The 12,632-nt window shown below is 40.9% G+C and overlaps 1 protein-coding gene across 2 annotated transcripts; it reads left to right on the forward strand.

The window, feature by feature from the left end:
* The first annotated feature begins 1,406 nt into the window (after positions 1 to 1,406).
* Positions 1,407 to 12,238, forward strand: ATF3 (activating transcription factor 3). Of its 2 annotated transcripts, none has more exons than XM_027681654.1 (4): positions 1,407 to 1,544; positions 8,416 to 8,659; positions 9,572 to 9,679; positions 10,627 to 12,238. In XM_027681654.1, exons 2-4 carry the CDS (start codon positions 8,420 to 8,422, stop codon positions 10,822 to 10,824), a joined length of 546 nt encoding a protein of 181 aa, XP_027537455.1. In that variant the 5' UTR covers positions 1,407 to 1,544; positions 8,416 to 8,419; the 3' UTR covers positions 10,825 to 12,238. The 2 variants fall into 2 exon arrangements, with proteins under 2 accessions (XP_027537455.1, XP_027537454.1); XM_027681653.1 differs by lacking the exon at positions 1,407 to 1,544 and adding an exon at positions 3,755 to 3,902.
* The last annotated feature ends 394 nt before the right edge of the window (positions 12,239 to 12,632 follow it).

The following is a 12,632-nucleotide window of genomic DNA, read 5'->3' on the forward strand; positions in this document are numbered from 1 at the left end:
CTTCTGCTGCAGATTGCTCCCATAGTTCAAGAAGCAGCAACCTACACCTTGGAAAAACTAGTCCCAGGTTTCAACTCTGGTGTTAGCCCAGTCAGATGGGAAAATTATCTCAAAATAAGTGTGTGGTTTGGGGAACAGGGGAGTCATAGCACATAGATTCAGATCTGAATGTACCACATAGCAAAATTCATGATGAAGGTTAAGTCCCATCATAAAAATAGAGAATAATGTTTTAGACAGAATCAGAAAACCTGATTCTGGGCTAATTTTACCACACGATAACTCTGAATTCAGGCAACCTCTTTCTCTTACATGTACTGTGCAGGGAAAAATTTGACCTGTCAGGGTTACAGTAATTTCAAAACTTAATACAATTACAACCAGAAAACACACGTAGAGACAGGTTTTACTCAGATTATCACTAGAAATTTCATTTATTTGTGTCTCATTATATTTTCACTAGACCAAATAGGTTTAATGGAACTGCATGACCATAAACCAATATAGGATCTGGATGGGAGATGGGAGTTTTAATCGTGTTACTCTGATTGACATCCTGCAGTGGCATAAATGTTAAGACAGGAGAAAGCTACTACTGTAAGGATGGGGGTCTGTTCCTCTGTATAATGATGTCTATAGCTTTGTTTAGCAAGGAGATAGCCATGTTTTAGTTTTAATCAAATATCTACTGTGTCAAGTGAAGTAGTGTCAAGGGATGTGGAGGCAGGATTTGGCCAGAAAAAGGTAGAGGAAAGAATTGTTCCCTCTACACTGGAGACTCCAGGAGAGCTGCAAGGACCACACCATGAGGTGGTATGCAGCCTAATTTCTCTAAAGAGGGAGAAGAACTCAATACATGTCAGTCTGGGTGATGAGATGCTGTACCTGGCTTAAGGGAAAGCAGAAATTATGCACATGAATGTTACCTCTGTTAAAAGAGTGCTGTTTCAGCGGAGCTGTCCCCTGCAGTTTATGATGAAAGAGAGAAATGAATTGGAAAAGGACCGATAAATGTTCAGAGGGAGGCAAATGAAAGATATTTTATGAGATGGAAAACTAAACTGGCAAGAACATCAGAGCATCTGGTGGCTGTACTAGGTTTTACTTTAACTTCCTGATAGTCTTAATTATTAATTAATTAAATTTTTTTTAACTGGGATGTGATCCTGTGTCTTTACTGAGATCAATTTAGCTTTAGTTTTAAAAGGGAGCAGAATAAAACCTGTATGACACAGTGGAACTGGGTTTATTTTTCTTTGTGGTTTCGTTTTCTTTTTTCACTGAAGAATTTCAAGCCAGGACATGTTTCAGTGGCCTAATCTCAAATGCGCACGGGAACAGTTTCTATGTTTGCTTTGCAGGGAGGAGCTGGCTCACTTCAAGAGAAGTTCAAGAATGAACACAACTGGTTTGCTGTCAGTTTTTAGTACTGGCTGCAGCTCACAGGCAATAATGGCACCAGCAGTGGTGAAGCAGCATTGTCTAGCAAACAAGTAGGTGTCAGTGACCCTCAACAACAGGATAACAACACTTGGATTTCCAAGGTACTTCTACCCACACTGAAGGAGGGAATTGCTTTTTTTCCCTTCTTCATCATTCTGCAACGTTGCTCTGCTTATCTTGAAATACTCCAAATAAATACCCACTTCTGACACAGCTAGCTAAATAAGGACAGACAGTTGCTAAATCTTGTCATAATTACAGCAGGCACCTGTTCATGGCCACTAAAACCGATGTTGCTAACACGTTTCCACAATAACTTCATGCTCAAAATTTTCCAACCAACTATCTTTTGGGAAGAAATTTTCCACATTTGGCCTCTGCTTGAGAGGAAACATTTTTTTCTTCAAGGCTTGAGAAAAATGATGCCAGCTGTTCTTGAGCACAGCATGAATTATAATGTTATGCCTCTGAAGTAAAAAGAACTTCCCAGGCTGCACCAAGCTGAAATATAAAGCTTGCTCTAGACCCTTCTGAAGAGCAAACTTTTTGCTTAGTGTTATACTAGATGTTGATTTACCTAGATTAATAAAGATAAGGCAATAAATATGTTTTGAAATAGCTGAGAATGATTTGTCTATAGGTGAGTGAAAAAGAAAAGGTTGCAGCTCATACGAGCTGTAAATGGAGAGCTGCCAGGTGGGTCAGAGGAGTTCACTCCTGCCCTCACGAAGTGCACTTCATTGTTTGAGGAGAACAGGGCGCGACTGCACCTTCCACAGGAGGGAAGCCAACATCACTACTCCAGACTCCTTCCCCTCTCCACCGGATTATTTTTCTTTCAAAAGCAGGCAATTAAATGTAAAATAGAAGTGTTAAATTTGCAAAGTTGAACATACTGGCACTAGGGCATTTAAAAAGCTAAGTTTACTACTCCTGTCTGTGTGGCCAATATGTACGTGTATATGAATATACATATACATCCAGGCAATCAAATGGACATAGAGAGGAGATACAGAGAGACTTTCAAACTAGTATTAGAACTCTATATCCTTGACAAAATGCTCAAAGTAATCAAAATGTCCCAGAATATACCACTTGAATCATATTACCTATTATGAAAACTGGTACATTGAACATTATAAAATTAATTAACAGGTTGGAGCACTTAATTGGGATATACATTTTATATATGAAGGTATACATTTTATATTGGTTTAGTTAGAATATCCTCAAGCATGGAATACCCTGTTTTTTCCATGCCAAGTACAGAGACGTGAAGACTGTCTTAATAACAAGTTCGTATGTATTATATATGGAATATTATTGTACTGGATAACACTGTGCATCTGTCTTTGCAAGTTTTCTGTTTCTCTTGGATAAATTTTTTTTGACACATTTTCTAGCACTTTGGGGGCTGTTAAAAGGCAATTTCTGTCTTTTAACAAACCAGGGGAAAAAAAGAAGAACTAAACAAAACCCCCTTCACCACAGTCACAACCATATTTCTTTCTCTTCTATAGCAACTCCTTGTTTTTTCATGAAATCATAAGAAAATCGTGTGCTGCTGTGTTTTAAGAAAAGTTTTTTTAAAAAAACAACAAAACAAACAAAACCCCCAAAGCGTATTATTTTTAGCTTTCTGTAATTTCATTAAACGAGTCTTTCCTCCTCACAGTAAAAACCGAAGAGTTCTTCTTCATATGAAATGAACTTCTAGCTGTCATGTCAAGTAGCACGGAGCGCGGGGGGGGGGAGGATTGTAAGAACGGAGGGGGTGTTAAGCAGTTTTTTCCTGTAGAAAACGATCACAGTTTTCAGTCCTTTCGAAAACTACACAATCGCCCCTTCTTTTTTCTTTTCCTTTTCCTTTTTTTTTTTTTTTTTTTTTTTGTCGTTACAAGGACTTTGATTTATTCTAGAGGCAAAACGGCCCCGAGAAAGAAACTCAGGGAGCTGTAATTAAAAAAAGAAAGAAAGAAAGAAAGAAAGAAAGAAAAATAAATAGAAAAAGAAAAAAAAAAAAACGGGGGGTGGGCATGGAGGAGGGAAGGAGAACGGGGTCTGTCCGGGTGCCGATGATCTCCCTGGGAGAGCCGCGATGCCGCCCGGCACGGCTCAGCGCGGCGGTCCCGCTCCGTGCCGTGCCGAGTCGTGCCGGCGGGGAAGCCTTGCATCACCGCCACGGGCTCCACTTCCCTCCTCCCTCTCTTTCGGAGAGGCTATTAATAGCATGACATCAGCCAGGGACTCGCCGCCAGAGTAAATACCAGCGCTGCCCGCTCGGCTATATAAGGGGGGTGATGCAACCGAGGCGAGCGGCAGAGGAGCGGGGAGCGGAGCGAGCGGCTCTCCCGGAGGAGGCGGCGGAGAAGCGGGGACAGCCGCCGGGACGGCAGCGCGGCAGGGCGAGTGCGGAACCTCTTCCCTCCGGCAGGGAAGGCGGCAGCAGCGGGAGGAAGGTAGGTAGAAGCGCGAAGGGAGCCGCCGAGACTCCCCGTGTCGGCGGGACGAGGGGCTGAGCTCCGTGGGAGCTTGTGCCGCCGCGGAGAGATGCCCGCCGGGGGGTCCGCGGGCCGCCACCGGGAAAAGTTTCGCCGCCCCCGGCAAAGTCGGGCGCGGCGGTGCCGCCGTCCGCCGAGATCCCTGGGAAAGCCCTTGGCCCCGCCGAACCTCCCCCGGAGCCTCTCGCCCGCCCGCCGGTGGCGGCTCGCTCCTGGCGCCCACATCTGGGGGAACCCCCTGCCCGGGCTGCCGCCAGATGTGAGCTCCGGGAGGAGCCCGCCGAGCCCCGGCTCATCCCGGGCAGGCAGCGCCGCTCGGCACCGCGCGGTGGCGGCCTCGGCGGAGGGACGGCGCGGGCCCCGGGACCGGGATCGGGACGGGGAGCGCCGGGATGCCGGAGCGCGGCGGGGGCGGCAGCCGTCGGCGGCACCGCGGGAACCGGGACTGGGGAGCTGCCCCGGGACGGCCAAGGCGATGAGAAACCCCGCGCTGCCGCGCATAAGTTTATCTATGATATTCACATAAACCGAGGGGGAATTCCCTCTGCGAGCCGGCTACATTCACTTTCCTTTCTGTCCCGGTTTTGACATGAAGTAGATCAGTTGCTAAACTGTTGCCTAACCAAATCAGGCGTGACACAACAGCAAACTTGTTTCAGAGAAGGAGTTTCCCCTTGGAAATCAATTTTTCTCCTAATAACAGCATTTGAGAATCTGGAAGGCAGCAGAAAATGGTTCGGGAGTGATGTGGGATGTCAGAAAGCTTAAGGTCAACTAGCGTGCACAGAGGTTGTGAACTGTAATTGCTCTTAATGCTGTTTAAGATTAACCTCAGTGGTTATCAGGGTTTATTGCATCAGCACCAGAGGAAAAGGAATTCATATGAAGAAATAAAACCAAGAGGCACAGCCAACCATCTGCAGTTAAGCAAAAAAAGAAAAGACTGAAAGTAGTCACTTTTATTATTATTATTAAACAAGAATACCCTTAAATAGTAGAAATGCACAGCTAGGAAGTATGTCTCAATTTAAAAATATTGGCAGATGAGATGCAAAAGCTCACTGTAGATGGAAAGAATCATCAGCAGAAGAACAAACAAGTAGCAAAGGGAGAATGAATGAATAAAGTTGCTTGAATCTACCTGAATTGGGAGGGTACCATGCATAGCAAAACTGTTCTCTTTGGAGAATTCCAAAACTGAGGATAAAGTAATGAAGCATTAACTCACCCTGGGAACAAGTTGTACTCTTACAGTGCAGGTCTGCACTGCACAGTAATGTTCAGCACCTTCAATGTCAGTAACTTCAGGAGTACTGAAAGCAGCCTGGAGCACAGGTCCATGTGCATGGTCTAACAAAGTGAACAGAGATTGTATCAGAAAGGCCATGATATAATCACACTTTAAGGCTTGATATTCTTATTCCTACTAGTTCCCCAGCCCTTACAAACACAGAGAAAATGAGATAGTGCTCTTGATGGCTTATAGACAGAGGTACATTTGTACTAAAATTGAGAAAAGGAAGGACAACTTGTTGCATTCTTTACAATAGTCAAATCTAATTTTTCTTCTTCTGGAAAACATCTACCTTGTTGTTATGAAAAGGGAATCTATTCAGTTTACTGCAGAGTTTTGACAGAAGGCTGACTACTTCTGTTATTTGTATCGTGATGGCTCCTAACAATCCCAGTGGTAGACTGGAAACCTATCTACCAAGTCCTGCCCTAAGGAAGAGCCCCAGGAAAACAAACCAGTAACAAACAGCTCTGCAAAATGGGACTCAGCTCACAGCAGAAATCCTTTCAGAAGCCTCAGCCCCCTGGTAGGCCTTCCCTAAAGTCTGAGCAATTAGAGGTGCCTTTCAGGATGTTTGGGAGGTCAGTGAGCTGTTCGGGCAGCAGAGAAGCAAGTTTCTACAGTCAAGGACATTTTCTCCTGCTTTGGGCACTCTACCACCCCTCTTTTTCACACTAGTAACTGATGGATGAGAGGGCCTGAAGCCATTATAGCAGGGTTTTGTTGGTGCTCATGGTACACTTAGCACTAACTAGCAGAAATCCACAATTAACACAATTTCTCAGGCACAAAAATTCTTGGTTTCCTCTGGTGCTGCTGCTGACCTTAATTAAAAGTTCACCTAAACTGTAAAATAATTGAATAAACCACCAGAGCTCAAAAATTATTCACTCAACTAATTATTTTGTAGGCTGGAGAAACAGTTTTACTGTTAATTTAAGACTCCTGGTTGGATTAAATTATACATAATTAACTTCATTGAATGAAGCCATCATCAGCATTCAAGGAGACAGATTCAGTGAAAATAGCTGAAATTTCTCCTAGCAGTGAGGGGTTCAGTGTCATCCAGAATTAGCCTGTTTAAATTAGCTGAATGGTTGAATGTTGGTAAATGGTAAATAATACTGGGAGGACTTCAGCTGGAAATTATAGGGCCATTTCTGACTTGTTGGAAAAGCGCAACTGCTAACCTTCTGAGATTATAGGATTAAATCGTATCACTACTTTAAATATGACTCATGAGCAGGGGCTTTCTGAAGAGAATTACATAAATTTCCCAAGGTCTTTCTGAATAACAAATTTTTCCAAATAATTTCCCCATCTTTAATAACTGTAGGTGAAATCCTGGCTCCATTGAGGTCAACAGAAAAAGTCCTCTTGGTTGCAGTGGAGTCAGGATTTCATCCCCAGACTCTGGGAAATGTTCAACTCTTCTGTGGTGACTGGGTGAGGAAGAAATGAGGATGATTGCAGCTGGACATGGCATTTTCTACCAACTGGCAATTCACTGTCCTCAGATTTTTATATTTACCTCACTTAGGGATGAACCAGATTCTATTCTCATTTGCACCAGTGTGGATTTACAGTGTATTTTTAGATATCTCTGGGCAAAATCTATCTTCTTCACGTGACCCCAAACATTTCTTGCTGTGTTGCTGAAGTAACGTACAGGGAACTATGCAATTCTGGGTTGACCATGTGGAAATTTAGCTTACCCACAGTGCTACCCCAAGGCAACTCTTTGCTTACCTGAACTAAGTTAATTATAATTGACTTTGCTATAATTATTATAGTTCTAGACTAGAGTAGATAACACATACTGTAATTATCCATACAGCTATTAAAAACAAAAAAACCAAACCCCAACCAAAACCTACACACCAAAGAAAGCTGGAAAACCAATGGAGTAAAATCCAATTTAACACAAGTCGCCTTATGAACAAGAAAAGTATCAAAATCTGTTTTCCTATGGATTTGCAGCTTTTATCCATTGAACCACCCATGAAAGGTGTTCAGTTTTCTTCCAGATCTCTTATCTCACCTCTGCTGGGTGAGAGATGGATTGTGACATGCAGAGATGTGTGCATCAGCTAGCCCACCGTGTTTGAATGACTGACTGCTGAGTTTTGTCTCTTTCCCCCTCAGTGGGGTCACCAATTTTCACAAAGCACATAGGGGACCTCTCTCCCTCGAAAACTGACAAAAAAATAAGAATGACTAAAAAGAGAAAAGTAGAGAGCACTGTTGGGTAAGTTTGTTTCTTAGGAAACCTACTAGAGCTGAGATTTCTCCATGGGTTTACATTTGCATAATTCCCCTGAAGTCTCTTCAATCACACTGGTTTACATCAGCAAAAGATTCGGCCATAAATATTTAAGAATTTCAAGCCTCCCATAGAGGGCACATGAGGACAGTTTCGAATTTTACAAGAGCAAAGGAATGAAACAAACGGCTTCACATTTTTCATGAGTCAATCCCTCCGACTCAGTCTGTGCTTTGGAGCTCCAGAGCATGTATAGACTCTTACTTCTGTGCCAGCTCTTATCATTAACCATTTTTCAGGAGTTTAGAACCAGATCTACAACTGTATGTAAGACTAAGTGTGATCATTTTGTGATAGATCCTGTCGTGGTTAGCAAACTTCAGCTCCTAGTAGACCTCATTGAGCTTTACCTAAATGTAGCCAAGATAAAGGTATGCTCTGTCCATTTGAAGCTGGAATTTGTGATGGTATAACTCTGAGGATGAAGATACTCTTACTTTCTGTCTGTGCTTTAAATAATAATACTACTTTTTTGTTTTCTGATTTTTGTTCTTATTTTCTTTCTCTTCCTATTCACTCGATTATCCTTTGCCACACATTACCAATTTAAAACTTAACAGTATACATACTTACACAGTTTTTTTGAATATTAAGTTTCAGAAAGACCTAGAAATTGTGTCATGTGCTGGTGTTGTTCTTACTTTTAAATACTAACTTTGAGTTGAAGTTTTCACCAGTGACCAAATACTTAACTGCTTGTCTTTAGTGAGAGATTGAAGTACATGGGGAAGGGGGACTGAAGCAATGTAAGAACTAAAGCATTATTCACAGTATGAAATTTACCTCTAAGAGATATTATTTGCCTTTCTAAAGTTGTTGAAAGACTATTATTATTATCTCTTTTTATCTTTCAGCAAAATGATGGTGCAACACTCAGGCCAGGTATCTGCATTAGAAGTCAGCGCCTCCGCAATTGTTCCCACTTTGTCCCCTGCAGGGTCACTGGGGTTTGATGATTTCACAAATTTAACCCCACTGGTGAAAGAAGAACTGAGGTTTGCCATTCAGAATAAGCGTCAGTTCCACAGGATGTCTTCTACATTGGACACGGTGACGGTTTCTGAAAGGCCGGTTGAAACAGCAATGATGAAAACAGAGGTATGGCTCTTTAAATAGAATTCCAGTGTGAATGATTAATTCTCTAGTGAAGTTTTACCACAAGACCAGTAATTATATCAACTATAGACAACCCTCTCTGCCATATTGATTCTTTCAAGCATGCTGCTTGGCTTTCTGTTAAATGCTTTGGGGAAAACCTTTGGTATTTTGCATAGCTGGATATTTTTTTTTATTATCATCTAAGGACAATGTTTTACAATGATTAGAACAAGTGCTAATCTGGTTCCCCTGCCTACTTGTGGCTGAACTTGGAATAAGTCACTGCTGAAGTTCTATTTCACTAAAGACAGTCCAGCAGGACCCACAGGGACTAGACTAAGTGGGACTAGCTGTGCTATGTCCACATTGGGTTTTTACTTAAAGATAATACTCTCAGTGAAAAACATTTCTCTTTAAATGTGGATAAATAGCTTAAGTTACAGAAACAGCTACACCTTGGTCTGAGCCTCCCCAGGAAACAAAACAAAGCTTGAAGAAGTGTGTTAATATCTCCTTCTCGGTGTTGCCTTTAGTTTCACTCACTCTCACTGCCTCATTCACGACACATCCTCCACTCTGCTCCCCATGCTCCTTGCTCCTTTTCCTCTCCTGGAGTTGTGGGAGTCAGTCTGGGGAGACATTCAATGAGTTTTTTGAGTACTGTTGGTTTAAAATGAGCCATCACATGGATTACATACATCCAAACTCCAGTCAGGTTTTAACTGACAATTCTAATGAGGTTACTACCCTTATGCTGTATGGCAAACAAGGTCACAATCACAGTTATGTAACTCTTAATGTAAACACCAACAACACTATCCATGTTGATTTTAAAATTGCAGAAGCTGTAGAAATAGAGGTTTCATATTTCCGACATCTGATGGATTGTGCGTATCCATTTTTGTTGGACAGTTTTCTCCTGAAGAGGATGAAAGAAAGAAGAGAAGAAGGGAAAGGAACAAAATTGCTGCGGCAAAGTGCCGAAACAAAAAGAAGGAAAAAACAGAATGTTTGCAAAAAGTAAGTGACTGGCTAGAATTTTTCTTAGTTTCTCATCCTGCCAGGATCCAAACAGGTAGCATGGAGTTCTGTCACAGTAAGAAATACAGAAAGATGTCACTCAAAACTCTTTAAACCCTTCAAAACATTGGTTATAAAAAATGAACATGCTATATATTAAAACAAAACCTGATTAAAACAGGAAAAAAAAGTGAAAGTATGGTAGGAGTGAAAAGAGTTTACTGTTTCAGTGACTGATCTTGTCTATGGGAATAATATTAATTTGAATGTGTACACTCAGCACAAAAAGAAGTAAAATCTCATTTCATAAAATATTTGCTATGGAGAGTCTGCAAACATCACCAAGTAATTTTGGACTTACTTATGAAATGAGTGATATGGTAGCTGACTCCTGAGTTCTCTGTCCTAGGACCCCAGTTTTGTCTTCACCTCCTGTGCAGCGATATACAACTTTATTACAGCAACGTCGATCTGTACCTGGGTATAGAGGCCTCTGTATTCCAATATCTAGGGCTAGGGAAAAAAGCTATATTCTTACTTGCTTAGCTTACCATGGGTTTACAGATATGTGACATGATGTTCAAGAGAGTTAAGAAGCAGCGTAGGTAATTTTGGGTCAATTTTTGACCCAAAAAGCTCAGAATAATTTTGCAGAAGATAGCGATAATGCTTTGGGTATCTGTCTCTGTAAGTGAACAGAAGCCTGAATTTGGCTTTCCAACTTCCATTACACTTTTCTGAAGGCCAAAGAAGGTAATGTCAATTTTAGACTGTTACTGACCGGAGAATGTATAGTTTCATCATTACAGCACACTAAGAACATGAGATTTCTTTCTCTGCTAGCCATATGTTTTCCCACCAGTAAAAGATCGCAACTATTAGCTAAATATTGCAGCTAACTATTCGAACTACTCAGTGTAATAGTTGTGTCTGTCCTTTGTGACTAGGAATCAGAAAAGCTGGAAACTATCAATGCGGAATTAAAAGCCCAGATCGAAGAGCTGAAGAATGAGAAGCAGCATTTGATATACATGCTAAATCTTCACAGGCCTACTTGTATAGTTCGTGCACAAAATGGAAGGACACCTGAAGATGAAAGAAATCTTTTTATTCAACAGATCAAAGAAGGCACATTACAAGGTTAAGTGATATGGCAAACATGGAAATATTTATAGTGTTTTTAACAACTACCAGAATCCATGGAGGATCTGACATAATGTGTAGGATTCTATTAGTCAAGAGCCTTTAGGAAGGACAGGTTGCTTTCTTAAGTGGAAAGAATCATTTTGGCTTGACAGCGATTCTTCCACTTGGAAGATCTGGTCTCAATCAAATTGAAGAGCATTCTGCCTCAAATATAGGTTTTTGCACCTGTCATACTTGCTATTCCTAGGAGCTACAGACAACAGCTTCAGAAGTTTTAGCTCTCTGCTAGTATACAGTATCTGCACTCACGACGTTTGTGCTAGAACACTATGACTTCCAGTGATGCACATGGTACAGACAGCTGTGCTGGATGGACACTACTTTTCCTTGTTGCTGATAGGGAAAGAAGGCTGAATATTTTTGAAGTTTCCAGGAGGATGGTTTCTGGCAGAATGTACTGATGCATAATGTTGCATTTTAACCTAACACACACACACACACACACACACACACACACGAAAAAAAACCAAACCCCTTTAGTTCCAACTAAGCTTTGTCAATTTTTTCACAACACTTGTGTGGGTTTTTTCTATGACTCATCTCAGTGACTGAAATTGAAGAGCCTTGTAGGTGTGACAAAGAAATGTTTCTTGCAAAACATCTACGTGGCCTAGCTTGTATTTTATGAGTTATCACCTCACCTACTATCCTTTGGGGGCTACAATTTTTCTTTGATGGCTAAAGAGCAGCTTGTACCATCATTTAGTGACTTGGTGACTTGAACTCACTGGAAAGAGGAAACTAACTATTGAGGACTATTGATAGAGGTTTTGCTGAAGTAAAGAACTGCAGGACTGAATCCCGGGCTCGTGAACCTTGAAAAGGTTTTTTTTTTTAAATTTATCTGTAATCTAATCGTACAAGCTTTAATTGATACTATTAATCCTCATTCACAAAAGAGGTTCCATGGATTTCAGAGCTCATGCATATAGCTCTTACAGGCATAAGAGCTTGACAAAAGTTTTTCCATCCTGGCCAAGATTACTTCCTTTTGCCAGGTGATTCAGAGGGAAAAATTATGATTGCAGCTTTTATTTTACATTTGAGTGGCAACTACAGTCAATCAAAAATGTTACTTAGAATCTAAAGGAGGCAAGAGTTTTGATGTAGTGAATAATTGTTTTTATTTTTTATTAAATACTAACCTTGGATGTTTTTGAACTGGTAGAAGAGCTGCTGGACAAAACAGTTGGAGTTATGAGTGTTTAAATTCTGATGTTTCTGTGAAATTCTCAGATTGTTTATTTCTATAAAATATATCCTTACAACTTTTTGTAAAAGAAAATATTATCCTTATTTATCACTAATATCATAATGAGTAGAGTTAATAAATACTGCGAGCAAGAGAAAACTGAAAACACAAGTGTTGTGCTGTCTTTTTACCTTTGGTGTTTAATATTATATATTCCTAAACTTCATCAGTTGTATTTGAGACACTGCTACTTAGAACACTTATCCTTCATCTTTTTTGAAGATGAGGCACTGAGTATCTTGAATGATTGGGTGCAGATGTTATACCTTCCAAAATTCTGTATCACCATCAGTGATGTCTAACCATTTGATGTCACAATTAAACAAAGCAGAATACAAATGGAGCTTACTGTACATAATATTTTACACCAGTTATGCAGTGTTGAAATTGTGCGTTTGTTCTAAAGGCTAAACTTAAAAGATACCTCAGCCATAAGCTTCTTACCCTGCAAATTTCTCATGAGTCTATCACATATTGTACCTGATCCTTATATGA

The sequence above is a fragment of the Neopelma chrysocephalum genome, unplaced genomic scaffold (genome assembly GCF_003984885.1).
Source record: "Neopelma chrysocephalum unplaced genomic scaffold, ASM398488v2 Primary Assembly neopelma1_61b, whole genome shotgun sequence".
NCBI classification, from domain to species: Eukaryota; Metazoa; Chordata; class Aves; order Passeriformes; family Pipridae; genus Neopelma; species Neopelma chrysocephalum.